Source organism: Bos indicus x Bos taurus, chromosome 4, assembly GCF_003369695.1.
Source record: "Bos indicus x Bos taurus breed Angus x Brahman F1 hybrid chromosome 4, Bos_hybrid_MaternalHap_v2.0, whole genome shotgun sequence".
Classification (NCBI taxonomy): domain Eukaryota; kingdom Metazoa; phylum Chordata; class Mammalia; order Artiodactyla; family Bovidae; genus Bos; species Bos indicus x Bos taurus.
Window position 1 is genome coordinate 92,260,134 of NC_040079.1, and position 21,862 is coordinate 92,281,995.

Below are 21,862 nucleotides of genomic sequence, written 5' to 3' on the forward strand. Positions count from 1 at the left end.
TAAATCATGGAAACAGTGGCTGACTTTATTTTTCTGGGCTCCAACCTGCAGATGGTGACTGCAGCCATGAAATTAAAAGACACTTACTCCTTGGAAGGAAAGTTATGACCAACCTAGACAGCATATTAAAAAGCAGAGACATTACTTTGCTAACAAAGGTCCTCCTAGTCAAGGGTATGGTTTTTCCAGTGGTCATGTATGGATGTGAGAATTGGACTGTGAAGAAAGCTGATTGCCGAAGAATTGATGCTTTTGAACTGTGGTGTTGGAGAAGACTCTTGAGAGTCTCTTGGACTGCAAGGAGATCAGTCCTGGGTGTCCACTGGAAGGACTGATGCTAAAGCTGAAACTCCAATACTTTGGCCACCTCATGTGAAGAGATGACTCATTGGAAAAGACCCTGATGCTGGAGGGATTGGGGGCAGGAGGAGAAGGGGATGACAGAGGATGAGATAGCTGGATGGCATCACCGACTCAATGGACATGAGTTTGAGTGAACTCTGGGAGTTGGTGATGGACAGGGAGGCCTGGCGTGCTGCGATTCATGGGGTCGCAAACAGTCGGACACAACTGAGCAACTGAACTGAACTGACTGACTGACATAATCCATATGCATAAATCCTCAAAACATTTAAGTTGGGGGAGAGAAATTTGAGGAATAACAGTAAGATTCCATTTTTATAACGATCTACAACATACAGTTAATGCTATTTAAAAAATACAATAGATTAATAATGATTACTCTTGGGGCAAAAGATAGGAATGAGATAAGTACTGAGAGAACTTCAATAGTGTCAGCAAAGTATTATTTATTTAGTTGGATAAAGAGCTCACATCCAACCATATTATTATGCTTTGTAAGTTATTAATGCAAATTCTTGTCTTTTGGTATGTATGAAATGTTATATAGTAATAAAAAGGAGAGAATCTAGACTATTTGATTTTACTAGACTATATGAAAAAGACAGATTTAACTCCTTTTTTCTTTTATATTTGTACTACCTCAACAAGAAATGCCTTATAAAATAGTTGAAAGAGAAGAGAGGATTGTGAGAATTATAAGCTTTGCCATTTATTAAACTGTGTGCAGTATCTTGAAAAGTTACTTGATGTGTCTGAGCTTGTATCCTATTGGTGGTATCCACTTTTGGTGGTCATTTTGAGAATAATGACAAATTAGATGTAAATTGCCAGCTTATAGTAGATAGGCAACAAATGGCAGGAATGATTAGCAATATGATATCATAATATTCATTCAAACTATTAAAGAAATCCATCCACTATTTGGATAATCAGGTGAGAATTTTCTTGACAAAAATTTTTAGGCAACTAAAGCCATTTTTACTTTCTTATAACAAAATTGTAGCATTGCCAAAATATCATTAAAGGGAATTCTTATAGTAAACCTTGATAAGGGTTGAATCATTTTTTTCAACCTATACTGAAACATAACTGATTTTAAAAATTGTATATTTTAAGGTATACAACACATTTGACACTATTTTTGAATCAAGTATTGAACTATTTGTAATTTGAAAAAAATAATCTTTTAGAAATATTTCTATTTCTAGACATACTTCCTTACATGATCTTTAGAACAATAAAACCATTTTGAGATAACTGTTCTTCCAATTATACTTTCTAATACAACAAACATTTTAGCATTTCAGAATATTTATATTTATCAGTTTCAGAATCTGAGAAATAGCCAATTTATTTGTAAACTTGAAAAATTTCTTCTTGTGTGTTTTTTTCCATATCCTATTAAAAACCTGGAAAATTTGAAAGTCCCCATAACTTCCACTAAACCCACTGAGTCTGCCCATGCTCTGCCAAAAATATACACACTTACTGCTGCAGTTTGCTGCACATGATCAGTTTAAGCATCCACATGAGACCCAGTCCTTGTGCCTGGATTGTATTTCTAACTCTTTTAACCCATCAGTAGCCCTAGACGAAGATAAGACAGACTCTGTAGGACAGCGATCATGATCAAGCTCAACATGAAGCAGAAATGCCAGGTAATGAAATCTGTTTTTGGCGTTTTCCTTCTCTGGGTGCACTTCTTATCTCCTAGGTCCCCATCCCCTACAAGTTTGCCGACCTCCCTCCAGCTGTCTCCAAATTCTCAGTTCAGCACCTCATCCAGCCCACCCTATTTGAAACAGAGCTCTTAAAGTGAAAGGCACTCAGTCGTATCCTACTCTTTGCAACCCCATGGACTATACAGTCCATGGAATTCTCCAGGCCAGAATACTGGAGTGGGTAGCCTTTCCCTTCTCCAGGTGATTTTCCCAACCCAGGAATAGAACTGGGGTCTCCTGCATTGCAGGCGGATTCTTTACCAGCTGAGTTATTAGGGAAGCCCAGAGCTCTTAATTCTTTTCAAATTTCCAAGCAAAATGAGTGCAGTCTTCACAAAACACAGTCTTTATGCCAATGTGGTTTCCTTAAGTTATAGATATACTGGCAAGATGGAGTAGAACATATGAGAACTGAATGCAGATGCACAAAATGAAAAAACAAAACTAAAGTGTTTCTTTAGGATAGCCTACCAGTGTCCTGAGATAAGAGTCTCTGTTTTCCTTCTAGATCTGAATGAAGTGACTCCACAGTCATGAGTGTTAATGCTCCTGGCCAGCAGGTGTACTTGCCTAGTTACACTCAATCTGAAACAGGTAGACACTGAGGACTTCCAAGGTGGTGCTAATGGTAAAGAATCCACCTTCAAATGCAGGGGACATTAAGAGATGCGGGTTCGATCCCTGGGTTGGGAAGATCCCCCGGAGAAGGAAATGGCAACCCACTCCAGTATTCGTGCCTGGAAAATGCCACAGACAGAGGAACCCGGTGGGCTACAGCCCACAAGGTCGCACAAAGTCAGTCACAACTGAGGCAACTTAGCATGCACAGAGACGCTGAGGAACACTGTGGGTTAAATGGAGTCCCTGAACACAGCTATCTACCACAGTTCTTGGCTATCTACGGTGGCATTGCTACAGGCCTCTCCAAATTATTAGCAACAAAAGGATTCATTCTCTTAGTCTGTCAGCACTAGTGTGTTTGTTATGGTACTGCTGTCTTGGACTTTCACTTTGGGCTTAACAATCAGAAAGAGAAACCAGCTAGAAGGCCTACGATATTTCCCGAAGTAAGCGGAAATTCGGTTTGGAATATTTACTCTTTGTATGTCATGGTGTATATAACTGAGAATCAGATCCACTTTTCATCTGCAAGAAGATCAGAACATCAAGACCATGTACAACCTTCAGCGTTATCAGTTCTACCCTGCTGATTTTGCAGAACAAGAAACTGAGGTCCAGAGAAATTACGTGATTTGCCACAAGTGACACAGCATTTAAGTGGCAGAGCCTGGATCAACGTTCCTTGATTTTTACGCTGGCTCTCTTCCCCTATCATTCTCTTTTCTTTTTTAACCATATCTGCTGATTTCTCAACCAAGGGAAGAAAAAGTATTTGTATGAATCCTTGTTCTTAACATAAACAACTAACGTTAGTTAGCACAGCTGGTGGTCAGCATGTCCGTAATATATATTGCTGACACTTTGTTTGTAACTGATGTGAAATGACTACCTCCTGAAAAACAGAATTAGGTTTTTGTTCAACACACCTCATACAGACATTTGGCAATTCTGCACTCTATGTGGTTAATAACGATGATGATTTGTTGAGTGTACTATGTGGGCACTCTACTTGGGAGGGTTTCTGAATTACTGATTAAAGTTCAACAAAATCAAAAACAATTAGAAACTGTGAAATGCTAACTTAATAATTTTTGTTTGTTATCAAGTGGGTCTATACCAGAATAATCTTTTAAAAACTGTAATATTGTGGCCAGACGATATATTCCTGTGATCTGAATTCTTTTGAAAATAAGACTCTTAAAGATTTCTTTTAAAATGTCAATTTATTTTAGAGCTACAAATAACATAACTCAAACAGGAAGAATTATTTCTCAAGTGCTACTGGGAGAGAGCCAAAACTTCTCCATAAGGCCGATTCCTTCCTTCTTTTCAACAGCTCCTTATCAAAGAGTGACTACTAGGTACCACATTAATGGCCTCATAAATCTCCTGAGATGAGTAACTGATGTCCTGAAGCTGATCAAGTCATGTCAACTTAACATGAGACATATATACATGAATGTGTGTATATATACACACACATATATTTACTATAGACTGTCTTATCAAAATGCTATTTCTGAAGGTTCTGACTTAAAGAGCTAGAACAAAGACTTCTGGGACGGACAATCCAATGTAAAGTGCACATTCCTACCCTGTATTTTTAATCACTACTGAAAGAGTCAGCTGTAATTGAATAAAAATTCATTAGGCATAAAGAAAAATAATCCTAATTAGATTTTATTTTAGATTAACAAAACTCACAGTGCCAGTATTGTTGGTTACAATATATTTCCCTTAAGCCCCACAATTGCTAAAAATACCAAATCCATCACTGGCCAGATTTCGTTATGAAGTGTGTGAACTAGTGCATTAAAAAGCTATGTTAGCACCAACAAAGTTTATTGGGGCAACTGCGTTCGAGACGCACATGGCATACCTTTAAATAGCACTGTTAAAATATCAAATAAAACGTCAACGTCTGTCAGGTCTCTGGCTTTTATAAATTGTTTAGACTGGGAAACGCTGGGGTTTGGACATTGTTCTTTTCACATGATGGAGAAAAGAAGAGACCGTAAAAAGAAAAGAACAATAAAGAGTAGTTCATTTTTGAAGTTCTTTCATGGCAAAACACACTCTGGATCATTACCCTTCTAATCAACAATTTCCTTCTTCCTCTCAATCCTTCCCCTCTGATATTTACCTTTCTCCCTGCCCCCACCACTCGTCTCTCTGGGTGGTATTCTGAGCTTATACACAGTACTCAGTAATCAGATTTTTCTTTTATGTTGCTTCAAAAGAAAATCCCAGGAGGGCATGACAGATATGTATAGACTGGGTGTTTTTGACCTGGACCATAGCTTTACTCACCATTTCTGTGCTCTTAAAAATACACCAGAGTGCCCTAACCACAGAGTCTCCCCAAGGAGAGGAAGGCCCTGAGAGCCGGATCAGCTACCAGCTACCTACAGACCAGTTATTATCACACCTCAGTGGCCATCCCTCTGCCCCTTCCCTCCGCCCCTTGCCTTTTATTACTGCACCACACTCCCCACAATTCCCAAACAACAACATCTCTGTTTCAGCGTCTTCCCTGGATTTCCCACACTTAATGCAACCCAGACCTCACCTTCAGCTCTCCGGAGGCCACTCTGGAAGCCAGCTCGATGACACAGCCAACAGCCATGCGTGCAGCGCCGGACGAGTGCAGCTCATTCCAAATGGTGTCACTGTCCACCTGAGCAAACAGTCAGCAGAGCCCTCGGAAGAGAGGGAGAGGAGGAGAAGGAATAGAGGCAAGAGGAGGGGGAGGAGGGGAGTTCAGGAGAGGGGAGAGAGAGAGAGCAAGCAGATTCGTGAGGAAGGGCTGGCACAGCAACAGCCTATGTACAATAACATCAGTCTTCCGTCTTGGCCAGCTGAATGGGCCTTCTGGACACGGCTTTGCTTATACTTTTTCTCTACACTGACTTCTCCAATGGAAACACATTCCTGCCATGCCTCACTGCCATTCCCTGTTTAGATTTCTCATTACAAACAGCATTACATAGGCCGGATCTGGCGTAGTTACAGGCTTGCTAGAAACAAGGCCCCAGCAGTAGATAGAGTAAAAGCTAAGAGCACTTAGCTATACATAAAAATCGGATTTGCAAGTGCTAGAGGGGGAAAATTCAAATACCTCTCTGGCTGCAGGTTTACAGGGAGCCAAAAACAATTATTAGGCAGGCAGCAGTAGCCGTCAGTGAGTAGGAAGTAGCGACCACAGTTCAGGTTCTCCGACTAAACGGAAGGAGTGTGTGGTCCTCACACTTAAAAGATTCACAACACTCAACTGCAAGGAGTGCTCTGACTTCCAAAGTAGAAGCTTCAAATTTCTGACACTTAGTACAGTTTGGCAGTTAGTCTTAGTGCAAACTGGTATTATTAAAATTAGGTCATTAAAATATATGGTTGCTCTGTTGCTAGAGAACATTATCATCAAAACAAAGCATGAAGTAGTATTTTGGATTTACTTTTATAAAATGCTGTTTACTCTTTTTTGTGCATTCATTAATAAAATTTATACAAAAAGCACAAGAAAAGTGCAACAGTAGTGGTTTATGTTACATATTTTTATGTACATAATGGTAGTGACTTATTCACTAAGTTGTACCTGACTCTTGTGACCCCATGGACTGTAGCCTGCCAGGCTTCTCTGCCCATGGGATTCTCCAGGCAAGAATACTGGAGTGGGTTGCCAAGTCCTTCTCCAAGGGATCGTCCCGACCCAGGGATCAAAGCTGGGTCTCCTGCACTGCAGGCAGATACTTCACTGAATGAGCCTCCAAGGAAGCCATGTATATAATATTTTATAACATTAAAAATAATATCAGATGGTAGAAGTCTCTAATTTATAACACACTTGGAGTTCTTAGAAATGCAATAAAAAATTTGTGACTGTGCAAATATCAAGACTTCTTAAATGGCTCAAAGAAGGAAATCTGACACAAAATAACAATTTTTTTTAAGAAGAAGAGCTAAATTAAAGAAGCCTAATGACAAGCAAACACAATAAAGGATAACACACGTTCACATGTACTAAGTTTCCTAAGCACTTTCACACGCTTTTTCTCATGAAAGCCTTAACGATTTAAATTCTGTTAAGAACAATGAGCATATATATATAATAAATTAGAACAATAAATAAATAAATAGAATATTAAGATCCTCTCAAGAACAGCAAAGTGGTAAAGAGAGAAGATTCTGGAATCAAACTGTCCAGATGAGATTATGACCTCACCACTAAAAGGCGAATGACATGGGCCATCAAGTAATTAATATCTCTGTTCTGTGATTCCCTTACCAATGAAACAACAGATTTTTAAACTGCCATCTGAATACGACGTTGGAGGGGATTAAATGAATAAGTGATACGCAACTGTTAGCTACTACTATTGGCTGCTGTTGAACTCATTTTTTTTTAAATAACTATCACATAGTTGAGGCCTGAGACACTGTGGCGTAGAGCGGCTACTCAGCAGATCTGAGAGCCCTTAGAGACTTCTGACCCTGAAAACACATGCCTTTCTACCATACTCCTTAAATAAAACTTGTTTTCTAAGAACGTTCAGCCCATGTCACAGTGAGCACCATCATCTCAACACCATCAACTGAGAAGTAGAGGAGCCACCAAATGAACCCTGCAACCTAATCATTTACCAGCTAAACTGACTGAGAGCTTTATTTATTTACTTCTTTTATTAAACCACTGTAAGTAGTTATTTGAGCTTCATGAAGATATAGCCTTGAGGAAAACGGTTGCTTAAGCTAAAAAATAAAAACCAACATTCACATTGTGTTGGATACTTTTAAACCAATTTTTTTTTTCCAGAACATTTTAATTTAATTTTTTTTTAAACTTTACATAAACTAATTTTTAACCATTACATAGCTATAGGTGCCAGAGACAGTCCTCATTAATCATTTTAAAATTACTGCGAAGACAAGAAAACATAAATTAATAAATCCTCAAAGAAAACTAGAAGCTGGTTCTTTGAGAAGACAAACAAAATTGATGAATTTTTACCCAGAATCAAGAAGAAGAGGAGAACTCAAATCAATCAAATTAGAAATGAGAAAGAAGTTAAACTGACCCTAACCACAAATAAGAGGCTACGACAAGAAACTATTCACTTACAAAATGCACAACCTAGAAGAAATGGACAAATTCTTAGAAGGGTACACCCTTCCAAGACAGAAACAGGAAGAAATATTTTAAAAAAGGAAAAAACTAATCACAACTGCTAAAATGGAAACTGTGATCCAAAAACTTCCAACAAACAAAAATCCAGGACCAGATGGCTTCACAGGTGAATTCTATCAAACACTTAGAGAAATTAACATCTATCCTTCTGAAACTCGTCCCAAAACTGCAGAGGAAGGAATACTCCCAAGCCGTTCTACAAGGCTACTGTCACCTGGATAACAAAACCACACGAAGACATCACACGCAAAAAAGAAAACTAAAAGCCAGTATCACTGATGAACACAGACGTAAAACTCTTCAACAAAATACTAGCAAATTGAATCTAAAAACACATTAAAAGGATTATATGACACGATCAAGTGTGATTTATCCCAGGGATACAAGGATTCTTCAATATTCACAAATCAATCAGTGTGATACACCATACTAACAAACTGAAAAATAAAAACCATACAATCATCTCAATACATGCAGAAAAAGCTTCTGACAAAATTCAATACTCATTTTTGGTTAAAAAAAGAAACCTCCAGAAAGTAGTCTTAGTGGGAACCTACCACAACATAATAGAAGTCATATACAACAAACCCACAGCAAACATCACTCTCAATGATGAAAAACTTAAAGCATCTCCTCTAAGATCAGGAACAGAAGCAGCATGTCCACTATCACCGCTATCATTCAACATAGGTTTGGAAGTCCCAGCCATGACATGGAGAAGAAATAAAAGGAATCCAAACTGGAAAAGAAGTAAAACTCTCACTGCTTGCAGATGAGATAATACTATATAAAGACAACCCTAAAGATGCCACCAGAAAACTATTAGAGCTCATACTATGAAACCCTTAAGAGGAAAACATAAGCAGAGAAATCTCTGACATAAATCGCAATGTATCTTTTTTGATCCACCTTTTACATTGATGAAATAAAAATAAACGGTATCTAATTAAAATTAAAAGCTTTTGCACAGCAAAGGAAACTATAAACAAAAGGACAGTCCTCAGACTTGAAGAAAATATTTGCAAATGAAGTGACAGAGAAAGGATTAATCTCCAAAACATGCCAACAGCTTATGCATCTAAAATATATATATATATATAAAACCAATCAACGAATGCGTAGAAGACCTAAATAGGTATTTCTCCAAAGAAAAGACATACAAAGGGCCAAAGAGCATATGAAAAGACACTCAACATTACTAATTATTAGAGAAATGCAAATCAAGACTACAAAGAGATATCCCCTCACACCTTTCAGAGGGCCATTATCAAAAAATTTACAAACAATAAATGCTTGACAGGGTATGGAGAAAAGGGTGCCCTCTTAGACTGCTGGAATGGAATGTAAAATGATATAGCCACTAAGGAGAACAGTACGGAGGGTCCTTAAAAAGGTAAAAATAGAACTATGATATGACCCCGTAATCTCACTCCCAGGCATATACCTGGAGAAAACCATAATTCAAAAAGATATATGCACCCCAACATTCACTGAAGCATTATTCACAACAGCCAAGCCTTGGAGGCAACCTAAATATCCACTCACAGATGAACAGATAAAGAAGATATGGTATACATATACAACAGAATATTGCTGTTGCTGTTTAGTTGCTAAGTCATGTCTGACTCTTTCGCAACCCCATGGACTCCCACTAGCCTCCTTCTCTCCATGGATTTCTCCAGGCAAGAATACTGGAGTGGGTTGCCATGTCCTTCTCCAACGTATCTTCAGGACCCAGGGTTGAACTCACAACTCCTGCATTGGCAGGTGGGTTCTTTACCACTGAGCCAGCAGGGAAACACACAATGGAATATTATCAGCCATAAAAACAACAAAATAATGCCATTTGTAGGGACATGCATGGACCTAGAGATTGTCATACTGAGTGAAATAACTCAGACAGAAAATATAAATATCATATGATATTGCATATATAGGAATCTAAAAACTGGTACAAATGAGCTTATTTACAAAACAGAAATACAGTCACATATATTAAAAAAAAAAAAAACTTATGGTTACTGTGGGGGAAGGGGGGTAGGGATAAATTGGGAGACTGGAATTGACATATACACCACTATGTGTAAAATACATAGATAACTAATAAGAACCTACTGTACCTCACAGGGAACTCTACTCAATACTCTGTAATGCCTTATATGGGAAAAGAATCTAAAAAAGAGTGGAATATCTATATGTGGGCTTCCCTGGTGGCTCAGAGGTTAAAGCGTCTGTCTGGAATGCGGGAGACCCAGGTTCTATCCCTGGGTTGGGAAGATCCCCTGGAGAAGGAAATGGCAACCCACTCCATACTCTTGCTTGGAGAATCCCATGGAGGGAGGAGCCTGGTGGGCTACAGTCCATGGGGTCGCAAAGAGTAGGGCACGACTGAGTGACTTCACTCTCGCATCTGTATGTATAGGTGATCCACTTTGCTGTACACCAGAAACTAGCACAACAGTGTAAATCAACTATACTCCAAATGTTCAAAAAATCCCCAAAGACTTTAACAGGTGACTCAGAACCATATGGAATTCCCTATATCCTTTTATTTGCTTTTGGAAATTACTGTAAGTTTTCTGAAAGTATAAGAAAGATTTTTTTTTTATTAATAAACAACAGTACAACATTTTCTTCCAAACAGTTATAAATATTGAACTTGATTAGAAAAAATATTCAAACATCTGAGAACAAAGTCTATTTCACCATAGTACAAGGAGCATTGCTACTGCTACTGCTAAGTTGCTTCAGTCGTGTCCGACTCTGTGCAACCCCATAGACGGCAGCCCACCAGGCTCCCCTGTCCCTGGGATTCTCCAGGCAAGAACACTGGAGTGGGTTGCTGCCATTTCCTTCTCTAATGCATGAAAGTGAAAAGTCAAAGTGAAGTTGCTCAGTCATGTCTGACTCTTAGCAACCTCATTAGATAACCACAAATAACTTTGCTTGGTATACACTTTCTTCTCTATATATTTTTATCTCCCTAAAAGGATTCTTCTCTAGAGTGAACATTCTGTGTCTGTGCTATTAATTTTGATGTATAATCACTACTAATCAAGATATGGTGAAGCTCTATACAGTCCGTGAAAGCAAGACTGGGAGCTGACACTGGCTCAGATGATGAACTCCATATTGCAAAATTCAGACTTAAATCGACAAAAGTAGGGAAAACCACTAGACCGTGCAGGTATGACCTAAATCAAATCCCTTACGATTATACAGTAGAAGTGGCAAATATATTCAAAGGATTCAATCTGACAGAATGCCTAAAGAACTATGTACAGAGGTTCATGACATTGTACAGCAGGCAGTAATCAAGACTATCCCCAAGAAAAAGGAATGCAAAAAGACAAAAAATGGTTGTCTGAGGAGGCCATACAAATAGCTGAGAAAAGAAGAGAAGTTGAAGGCAAAGGAGCAAAGGAAAGATATACCCATCTGAATGAAGAGTTCCAAAGAATAGCAAGGAGAGATAAGAAAGCCTTCCTCAGTGATCACTGCAAAGAAACAGAGGAAAATAATAGAATGGGAAAGTCTAGAGATCTCTTCAAGAAAATTAGAGATACCAAGGGAACATTTCATGCAAAGATGGGCACAATAAAGGACAGAAACGATATGGACCTAACAGAAGCAGAAGACATTAAGAAGAGGTGGCAAGAATACACAGAACTATACAAAAAAGATCTTCATAACCCAGATAACCAGGATTGTGGATTCATTCACCTAGAGCCAGACATCCTGGAATATGAAGTCAAGTGGACCTTAGGAAACATCACTATGAACAAAGCTAGTAGAGATGATGGAATTCCAGTTGAGCTATTTCAAATCCTAAAAGATGATGCTGTGAAAGTGTTGCACTCAATATGCCAGCAAAATTGGTAAACTCAGCGGTGGCAACAGGACTGGAAAAGGTCAGTTTTCATCCCAATCTCAAAGAAAGGTAATGCCAAGGAATATTCAAACTACCGCACAATTGCACTCATCTCACATGCTAGCAAAGTAATGCTCAAAATTCTTAAGCAAGGCTTTAACAGAACATGAACCAAGAGCTTCCAGACATTCAAGCTGGATTTAGAAAAGGCAGAGGAACCAGAGACCAAATTGCCAACATCCGCTGGATCATGGAAAAAACAAGAGAGTTCCAGAAAAACATCTATTTCTGCTTTATTGACTATGCCAAAGCCTTTGACTGTGTGGATCACAACAAACTGTGGAAAATTCTGAAAGAGATGGGAATACCAGACCACCTGATCTGCCTTCTGAGAAATCTGTATGCAGGTCAAGAAGCAACAGTTAGAACTGGACTTGAAACAACAGACTGGTTCCAGATCAAGGCTATATATTGTCACCCTGCTTATTTAACTTATATGCAGAGTACATCATGAGAAACTCTGGGCTGGATGAAGCACAGAGAACTTGACTCTCCTGGAATCAAGATTACCAGGAGAAATATCAATCATCTCAAATATGTAGATGACACCACCCTTATGGCAGAAAGTGAAGAAGAGCTAAAGAGCCTCTTGATGAAAGTGAAAGAGGAGAGTGAAAAAATTGGCTTAAAACTCAACATTCAGAAACCTAAGATCATGGCAAATAGATAGGGAAACAATGGAAACAGTGAGAGCCTTTGTTTTTTTGGGCTCCAAAATCACTGCAGATGGTGACTGCAGCCATGAAATTAAAAGACACTTGCTCCTTGGAAGAAAAGTTATGATGAACCTAGACAGCATATTAAAAAGCAGAGACATTACTTTGCCAGCAAAGTTCCGTCTAGTCAAACGTATAGTTTTTCCAGGAGTCAGGTATGGCTGTGAGAGTTGGACTATAAAGAAAGCTGAGCCCCGAAGAATTGATTCTTTTGAACTGTGGTGTAGGTGAAGACTCTTGAGAGTCCGTTGGACTGCAAGGAGATCCAACCAGGCCATCCTAAAAGGCAATCAGTCCTGAATATTCATCGGAAGGACTGATGCTGATGATGTGTGCTGTCACTCACACTTAGGACTTTTGCACTCAGTCCACGTCTACACCAAACTGTGGGCACCACATTAAAAATTCTATGGAGATGTGTGAAAAGTAAATGAAAGTTCAGAATGCAGCATTCCTAAGATGCTCCTGGGTCTTGGGTGGAATTCTCCACATACACAATCCTCCAGGGGTGTGCTACAGGAGAGCCCCTGAAATAGAGTTAAGTATGGTTGCGGTGAAATGAAAGTGAGGTTGCTCAGTTGTGTCCGACTCTTTGTGACCCCATGGACTGTAGCCTACCAGGCTCCTCAGTCCATGGAACTTTCCAGGCAAGAGTACTGGGAGTGGATTGCCATTTCCTTCTCCAGGGTATCTTCCCAACCCAGGGATTGAATCCAGGTCTCCCACACTGCAGGCAGACGCTTCACCGTCTGAGCCACCAGGGGAGCCCGGGTGAAATGAAGTCCACAGCAGAAGCTCAAGAAGATGCCTGCACAAGGAGAGCCGAGGTGAAGCTGATGGTGCCCACAAACCCTACCATGTTCCTTTTTGCATTGAAATCAGAAACCAGAAGGATTTTGGCTTCTGACCTCAGTCAAATGCTAGCAAACCAGGAACCATCAGGTAGACTAGGGAGATTGGCATGGAAACCTGACTATTCAGAGGACAGTAAGTATCCAAGGACCCCATCAGGTCCCTCTGTCTCCCTCATGCACCCAAGTGCCACTGTGAGAGGCAGCTGATAGAGCAATTACTGAAGAGACTGAATCCTTCAAGAAGCTGATCATGAAGAGACAGAATTTTAAAACTGAAAGGAGGCTGTTCAAACCCAAAGAGATTGACATATTATCAATGATGGAGAAGATCAGCATAATTAGGAGAAAAAAGAATCTATTTATCACATAAACAAGTGATCATGGCTAATTCTGTGTCCAGTTTTCAAGGTCAGGAATTTATTTTGTTAGATGACTGGGAAGAGTCTAGCCAGGATCCTGGCAGAAGTCTCCATGGATATGCTGCATGCATGGCAAGTGGCCATCACAGTATTTCAGAATTAATGTAGCAATGTGTAACCTCCTATCTCCCCCTCAGAAGTTACAAATGTGCAACAAAATTTGCTTATTTTCTATTCTAAAAGGCAGTAATATGCTTTCAACTTATATTTCTGACAATGTAACTAATGTACAAAACAAGAAGGCAGCTGTAATAGTCTGCTGAGTATCTGTCCACAGAGGTCTTGTTTGACTGCCAGAATTAAACTCTTCCAATCTGGAAACAGTCCCTCAAAAGGTCAAATCACTTTATAAATATGTAGGAGGGTCTGGACTTAACATGTAGGGAAAACTGACGTTCAGAAATGTTAGGTGAGGCTGAAACCCACAAAATGTCTTTCTGTGTGAGAAGCTGAGCAAATGTGGTGAGGCAGGATGGACACATGTTTTAGGGGAGAGAACTCTAGGAGCCTGGCCCTTAGGAAGATTCGGTTATTGGAGGACACACAGTTCTGAAGACAGCACAGAATCTAGCTCTGAGATCCTCCTAGCTCTTACTCCCAGGGACTCACATCTATTTAACAGAGTAAAAAGGAGTAAAGTGGTAGAGAAAGCTATAAGGAAAAACAGAAATAGGAAATGCATTTTATGTTCTGTTTAAAAAAAAGTGAGATTGAAGTAAACACTCTGGTATTAACTTGAAAAATCACAATGTTAAAACACTCCGTATTAACTTGAAAAATAATAATGTTCAAAGAGGGTAATGCACACATTCTCCACTTAATTATAGACCTCAGAAAATCCAAAACAACCAGGATTGTGAAAACCTCAGAAAAATCAGCAGAGGCCAACAGACCTCACTGATGTAAAAAAAAAAGTAAAAGAAAGAAAAGAACAGCACATGGGGGGAAAACCCAGCAATTCAGAAGCAGATAACAATTATTCATATTAGTCATTTTTGAGACTTCTAAAATAATTAGGAAGGTGGTCCTCTAAGGAGACATGAGCACTAGATACACACCTACTTATAAAAATGTAGCCACAAGATAATACTATCCACATCTAAAAGAAGAGCATCATGTTGCAATCTCTCTCATTAGTAGTGAAAAAGAATGAGGGATAATAGGAAATACTGCCTCAGACATGACTTACAGAACATGAATGGTAGAAATATGATCTCATTCACTGCAAGTCAAACTAGAATAAAATTCAGGAAATATACAGATAGTAACACAAAGCTAATACAGACATTTCATGTTTTTAGTTTTACTGTTTATTCCCTTACTCTATAAAGTTCTAGTCTTTATTATTTATAAATAATAATGACAGAAACAGTAAGAGTTGTCATCATATGACTACACAATACTTATTAAGAACTGGCCACCATGTAAAGCTCTTCAGTTCAGTTCAGTTCAGTCTCCCAGTCGTGTCTGACTCTTTGCGACCCCATGAATCGCAGCACACCAGGCCTCCCTGTCCATCACCAACTCCCGGAGTTCACTCAGACTCACGTCCATCAAGTCAGTAATGCCATCCAGCCATCTCATCCTCTGTCGTCCCCTTCTCCTCCTGCCCCCAATCCCTCCCAGCATCAGCGTCTTCTCCAATGAGTCAACTCTTCTCATGAGGTGGCCAAAGTACTAGAGTTTCAGCTTCAGCATCATTCCCTCCAAAGAAATCCCAGGGCTGATCTCCTTCAAAATGGACTGGTTGGATCTCCTTGCAACCAGAAGATCTCAAGAGTCTTCTCCAACACCACAGTTCAAAAGCATCAATTCTGTGCTCAGCCTTCTTCACAGTGCAACTCTCACATCCATACATGACCACAGGAAAAACCATAGCCTTGACTAGATGGACCTTTGTTAACAAAGTAATGTCTCTGCTTTTGAATATGCTATCTAGGTTGGTCATAACTTTCCTTCCAAGGAGTAAGCGTCTTTTAATTTCATGGCTGCAATCACCATCTGCAGTGATTTGGGAGCCCAAAAAAATAAAGTCTGACACTGTTTCCACTGTTTCCCCATCTATTTCCCATGAAGTGATGGGACCGGATGCCATGATCTTCGTTTTCTGAATGTTGAGCTTTAAGCCAACTTTTTCACTATCCTCTTTCACTTTCATCAAGAGGCTTTTTAGTTCCTCTTCACTTTCTGCCATAAGGGCGGTGTCATCTGCATATCTGAGGTTATTGATATTTCTCCCGGCAATCTTGATTCCAGCTTGTGTTTCTTCCAGTCCAGTGTTTCTCATGATGGACTCTGCATATAAGTTAAATAAACAGGGTGATAATATACAGCCTTGACATACTCCTTTTCCTATTTAGAACCAGTCTGTTGTTCCATGTCCAGTTCTAACTGTTGCTTGCTGACCTGCATACAGATTACTCAAGAGGCAGATCAGGTGGTCTGGTATTCCCATCTCTTTCAGAATTTTCCAGTTTATTGTGATCCACACAGTCAAAGGCTTTGGCTAGTCAATAAAGCAGAAATAGATGTTTTTCTGGAACTCTCTTGCCTTTTCCATGATCCAGTGGATGTTGGCAATTTGATCTCTGGTTCCTCTGCCTTTTCTAAAACCAGCTTGAACATCAGGAAGTTCATGGTTCACGTATTGCTGAAGCCTGGCTTGGAGAATTTTGAGCATTACTTTACTAGCATGTGAGATGAGTGCAATTGTGCAGTAGTTTGAGCATTCTTTGGCATTGCCTTTCTTTGGGATTGGAATGAAAACTGACCTTTCCCATTCCTGTGGCCACTTCTGAGTTTTCCAAATTTGCTGGCGTATTGAGTGCAGCACTTTCACATCATCATCTTTCAGGATTTGAAATAGCTCCACTGGAATTCTATCACCTCCACTAGCTTTGTTCATAGTGATGCTTTCTAAGGCCCACTTGACTTCACATTCCAGGATGTCTGGCTCTAGATGAGTGATCACACCATTGTGATTATCTGGGTCGTGAATATCCTTTTTGTATAGTTCTTCTGTGTATTCTTGCTACCTTTTCTTAATATCTTTTGCTTCTTTTAGGTCCATACCATTTCTGACCTTTATCGAGCCCATCTTTGCATGAAATGTTCCCTTGGTATCTCTAATTTTCTTGAAGAGATCTCTAGTCTTTCCCATTCTGTTGTTTTCCTCTATTTCTTTGCATTGATCGCTGAGGAAGGCTTTCTTCTCTCTTCTTGCTATTCTTTGGAACTCTGCATTCAGATGCTTATATCTTTCCTTTTCTCCTTTGCTTTTCACTTCTCTTCTTTTCACAGCTATTTGTAAGGCCTCCCCAGACAGCCATTTTGCTTTTTTGCATTTCTTTTCCATGGGGATGGTCTTGATCCCTGTCTCCTGTACAATGTCACGAACCTCATTCCATAGTTCATCAGGTACTCTATCAGATCTAGGCCCTTAAATCTATTTCTCACTTCTACTGTATAATCATAAGGGATTTGATTAGGTCATACCTGAATGGTCTAGTGGTTTTCCCTACTTTCTTCAATTTAAGTCTGAATTTGGCAATAAGGAGTTCATGATCTGAGCCACAGTCAGCTCCTGGTCTTGTTTTTGTTGACTGTATAGAGCTTCTCCATCTTTGGCTGCAAAGAATATAATCAATCTGATTTTGGTGTTTACCATCTGGTGATGTCCATGTGTAGAGTCTTCTCTTGTGTTGTTGGAAGAGGGTGTTTGCTATGACCAGTGCATTTTCTTAGCAAAACTGTATTAGTCTTTGCCCTGCTTCATTCTGTACTCAAGGCCAAATTTGCCTGTTACTCCAGGTGTTTCTTGACTTCCTACTTTTGCATTCCAGTCCCCTATAATGAAACGGACATCTTTTTGGGGTGTTAGTTCTAAAAGGTCTTGTAAGTCTTCATAGAACTGTTCAACTTCAGCTTCTTCAGCGTTACTGGTTGGGGCATAGACTTGGATTACTGTGATATTGAATGGTTTGCCTTGGAAATGAACAGAGATCATTCTGTCGTTTTTGAAATTGCATCCAAGTACTGCATTTTGGACTCTTTTGTTGACCATGATGGCTACTCCATTTCTTCTGAGGGATTCCTGCCTGCAGTAGTAGATATAATGGTCATCTGAGTTAAATTCACCCATTCCAGTCCATTTTAGTTTGCTGATTCCTAGAATGTCGACATTCACTCTTGCCATCTCTTGTTTGACCACTTCCAATTTGCCTTGATTCATGGACCTGACATTCCAGGTTCCTATGCAATATTGCTCTTTACAGTATCGGACCTTGCTTCTTTGCCGATATTAACTCATACTATCCTTACAACAACCACTGACATAGATGCTATTATTGCTATGCTATGCTATGCTAAGTCGCTTCAGTCGTGTCTAACTCTGTGTGACCCCAGAGATGGCAGCACACCAGGCACCCCCGTCCCTGGGATTCTCCAGGCAAGAACACTGAAATGGGTTGCCATTTCCTTCTCTAATGAATGAAAGTGAAAAGAGAAAGTGAAGTCACTCAGTCTTGTCCGACTCCTAGCAACCCCATGGACTGCAGCCCACCAGGCTCCTCCATCCATGGGATTTTCCAGGCAAGTGTACTGGAGTGGGGTGCCATTGCCTTCTCTGATGCTATTATTAAGCAGTGTTGTATACTAAATTCAGAGAGGTTATATGGTTAGCCATTAGTGGAATTGGAATGAGAAGCCAGGGGGGAAAAAAAAAAAAAAAGAGTATGAGCTCTTAATTCACACTAATGTTTATGCCAGTCACATCAAAATCTAAAAACTAAGTTTTTTGAGATTAGTTGTTTGTCATTTGCTTCATTTGCTATTTTTTCCCATTCTGAAGGCTGTCTTTTCACCTTGCTTATAGTTTCTTTTGTTGTTCAGGAGATTTAATTTTAATTAGATCCCATTTGTTTATTTTTGCTTTTATTTCCAATATTCTGGGAGGTGGGTCATAGAGGATCCTGCTGTGATGTATGTCAGAGACTGTTTTGCCTATGTTCTCCTCTAAGCGTTTTATAGTTTCTGGTCTTATGTTTAGATTTAATCCATTTTGAGTTTATTTTTTTGTATGGTGTTAGAAAGTGTTCTAGTTTCATTCTTTTACAGGTGGTTGACCAGTTTTTCCAGCACCACTTGTTAAAGAGATTGTCTTTTCTCCATTGTATATTCTTGCCTCCTTTGTCAAAGATAAGGTGTCCACATGTGCATGGATTTATCTCTGGGCTTTCTATTTTGTTCCATTGATCAATATTTCTGTCTTTGTGCCAGTACCATACTGTCTTGATGACTGTGGCTTTGTAGTAGAGCCTGAAGTCAGGCAGGTTTATTCTTCCAGTTCCATTCTTCTTTCTCAAGATCGCTTTGGCTATTTGAGGTTTTTTGTATTTCCATACAAATTGTGAAATTATTTGTTCTAGCTCTGTGAAAAATACCGTTGGTAGCTTGATAGGGATTGCATTGAATCTATAGATTGCTTTGTGTAGTATACTCATTTTCACTATATTGATTCTTCCCATCCATGAACATGGTATATTTCTCCATCTATTAGTGTCCTCTTTGATTAAAAAAAAATAAAATACAATAAAAACTAAGTTTTTTTTTTTTTAAAGAAAGCAGCTATCATATTTACAGAATCAAAGATTTTTCCTAATGAACTAAATAATCTACGACCTACATGAATGTTTTTATCTTTAAAGGTACTGAACTTCTATCATATAAAGTTGCTAAAATATTCAAGAAATTCAAATTCCCCAAGTTGTATCTGGAGTAGCTGAGCCTTCTTGAGTGTTGTAATTTCCCTGCCATTAAGAGGGGCTTCCCAGGTGGTGCAAGGGGCAAGACTTTGCCTGCCAATGCAGGAGACACCAGAGACACGGGTTCTGGAAAACCCCATAGCAGCGTAACCTGGCAGGCTAAAGTCCACGGGGTGGCAAAGAGTCAGATGTGACTGAGCACTGAGCACATTCTGAGGAAGAGGTTCCCCAGTGGGGGTGGCTTTGCCATATACATGGAATCTAAAAGAATATAGTGATAAAAGTATTCACAGGGGAGCAATGGAGACACAGACATAGAGAACAAACATATGGACATGGAGTTGGAGGAGGAAGGAGAGGGTGGGATGTATGCAGAGAGTAACATGGAAACATATCATGTGTCCCTAAGTCATATAGCCAATGGAATCTGCTATATGACTCAGGGAACTCAAACGGGGGCTCTGTAACAACCTAGAGGGGTGGGATGGAGGTTTAAGAGGGAGGGGACATAAGTATACCTTTGGCTGCTCCATGTTGATGTTTGGAAGAAACCAACAATACCATCAAGCAAGTATCCTTCAATTAAAAATAAATAAAAATAAAAGACTGAGGGGACAGGTGTATGCCTGGTGTCTATTGGGTAGAAGTCAGGAATTCTGTCAGATGTCTTATAGTGCAACAGGACAGTACAACAAAAATTATCTGCCAAAAGGTCAATAATGTCAAGGTTGAGAAGTCCTAGAAACACTGAGAATCTTATAAATCACAGGGCTGTTTTCTTTATATGGCTTCTAGAAATCCCAAAGCCAAAGGATTTGAAAGGGAAAGGGAAAGTAGCTCAGTCATGTCTGATTCTTTGCAACTCCACGGACTGTATAGTTCCAGGCCAGACCTTCTCCAGGGCATCTTCTGAATCCAGGGATTAAACCCAGGTCTCCCACATTGCAGGCAGATTCTTTACAGCTGAGCCACAAGGGAAGCTCAAGAATACTGGAATGGGTAGCCTATCCCTTCTCCAGCGGATCTTCCCGATCCAGGAATCAAAACAGGTCTCCTGCATTGCGGGCAGATTCTTTACCAACTGAACTATCAGGGAAGCCCAAAAGTAACTCAGTCATGTCTGACTCTTTGTGACCCCATGGACTATACACACTCCAAGGAATTCTCTGGGCCAGAACAGTGGAGTGGGTAGCCTTCCCTTTCTCCAGGGGATCTTCCCAACCCAAGGATTTGAAGCAGCTTTTAAAGCAAACAAATATAACTCTGTGTGTGTTTCAAAGTAGGTATGGTAATCATTCAAACTGAAAATACAATGAACCAGGAATGAGGTTAGCCATATAAAGTATGTGCTGTAGTATCTGGTATCTACTGCTTTTACTGGAGAAGGACCACACATTTGGCTTTGAGAAAGCAAGAAGGACAGACAAAATGAGAAAGCAGAAACAGAGCTCTGAGACAATGTAGGAGAGGTGAGAGAGGGAACAGGGAGGTAAACACTTTATATTTTCATTTTTCCTCTGTAAAGCTGTTCTTTGTCTGTGGCTTTTTTATTTGGAATATAACCAAGAGTAATTTTTATGAATGTTATTCTTTTCCTGAATTTATCCAAATAATTCTGTCCACCGAACAGAATCAACACTAATATAAACTTATTTTTAAGGATTGTTCTGCTCTTTTCAGTTTCTTAAGTTTCACGAATGTTAGTGACAGAGCCAAGAAAAACTTTTCACAGTTCTTCCCATTCTTCTGCTCCCATTTCAACTTATCTTTCCTTAATATATCAAAGAAAGGGACCACAATTTCTTTTAAGGATTTTGAAAAACAAATAATTATACAGTATCAGTGGCAAAATAAAAGATCAAGGGACAGCATATGATTATTGGCATCTATACCAAAACTTTTAAAAGAAGAAAAAACAGACAATTTTGACCTGTTGTAAGCCAGATCCATGAGGATGCTCATATGTCCCTGTACATATGGCAGGCCGGGAGTACACGGAAAGCCTGAGGCCTCTGAGAGGCCAGGATTCATTTTGTTGAGTACACATATGAAGTGGTGTTTTGAGTATACCCACCCTTTCAAATGTTCACTTCCTTTGGAATAGATTCTGACATCTGAGAACTGGGTATAACCACTGTTTTCAAAAACATTGTTTTCATAGCTTATTTCACTATTAATTAGAAACATGAGTTAAAATGACCAAAAATCCATGGTCAAGCTTTTGCGTGAAATGAAGATGTTTCCTCAATGCCTTATTGAGACATTTCTGGGCTTCTGCACATCTTTCGGTAAG

The 21,862-nt window shown here is 39.5% G+C and overlaps 1 protein-coding gene across 10 annotated transcripts in view; it reads right to left on the reverse strand.

The window, feature by feature from the left end:
• Positions 1-21,862, reverse strand: part of HDAC9 (histone deacetylase 9) — a 986,654-nt gene that overhangs the window by 227,057 nt on the left and 737,735 nt on the right. For all 10 annotated transcript variants that reach the window (XM_027539980.1, XM_027539984.1, XM_027539978.1 and 7 more), the window contains one exon: positions 5,275-5,382. In XM_027539980.1, coding sequence (XP_027395781.1) covers positions 5,275-5,382 — 108 coding nt within the window. The remainder of the gene's footprint in view (positions 1-5,274; positions 5,383-21,862) is intronic.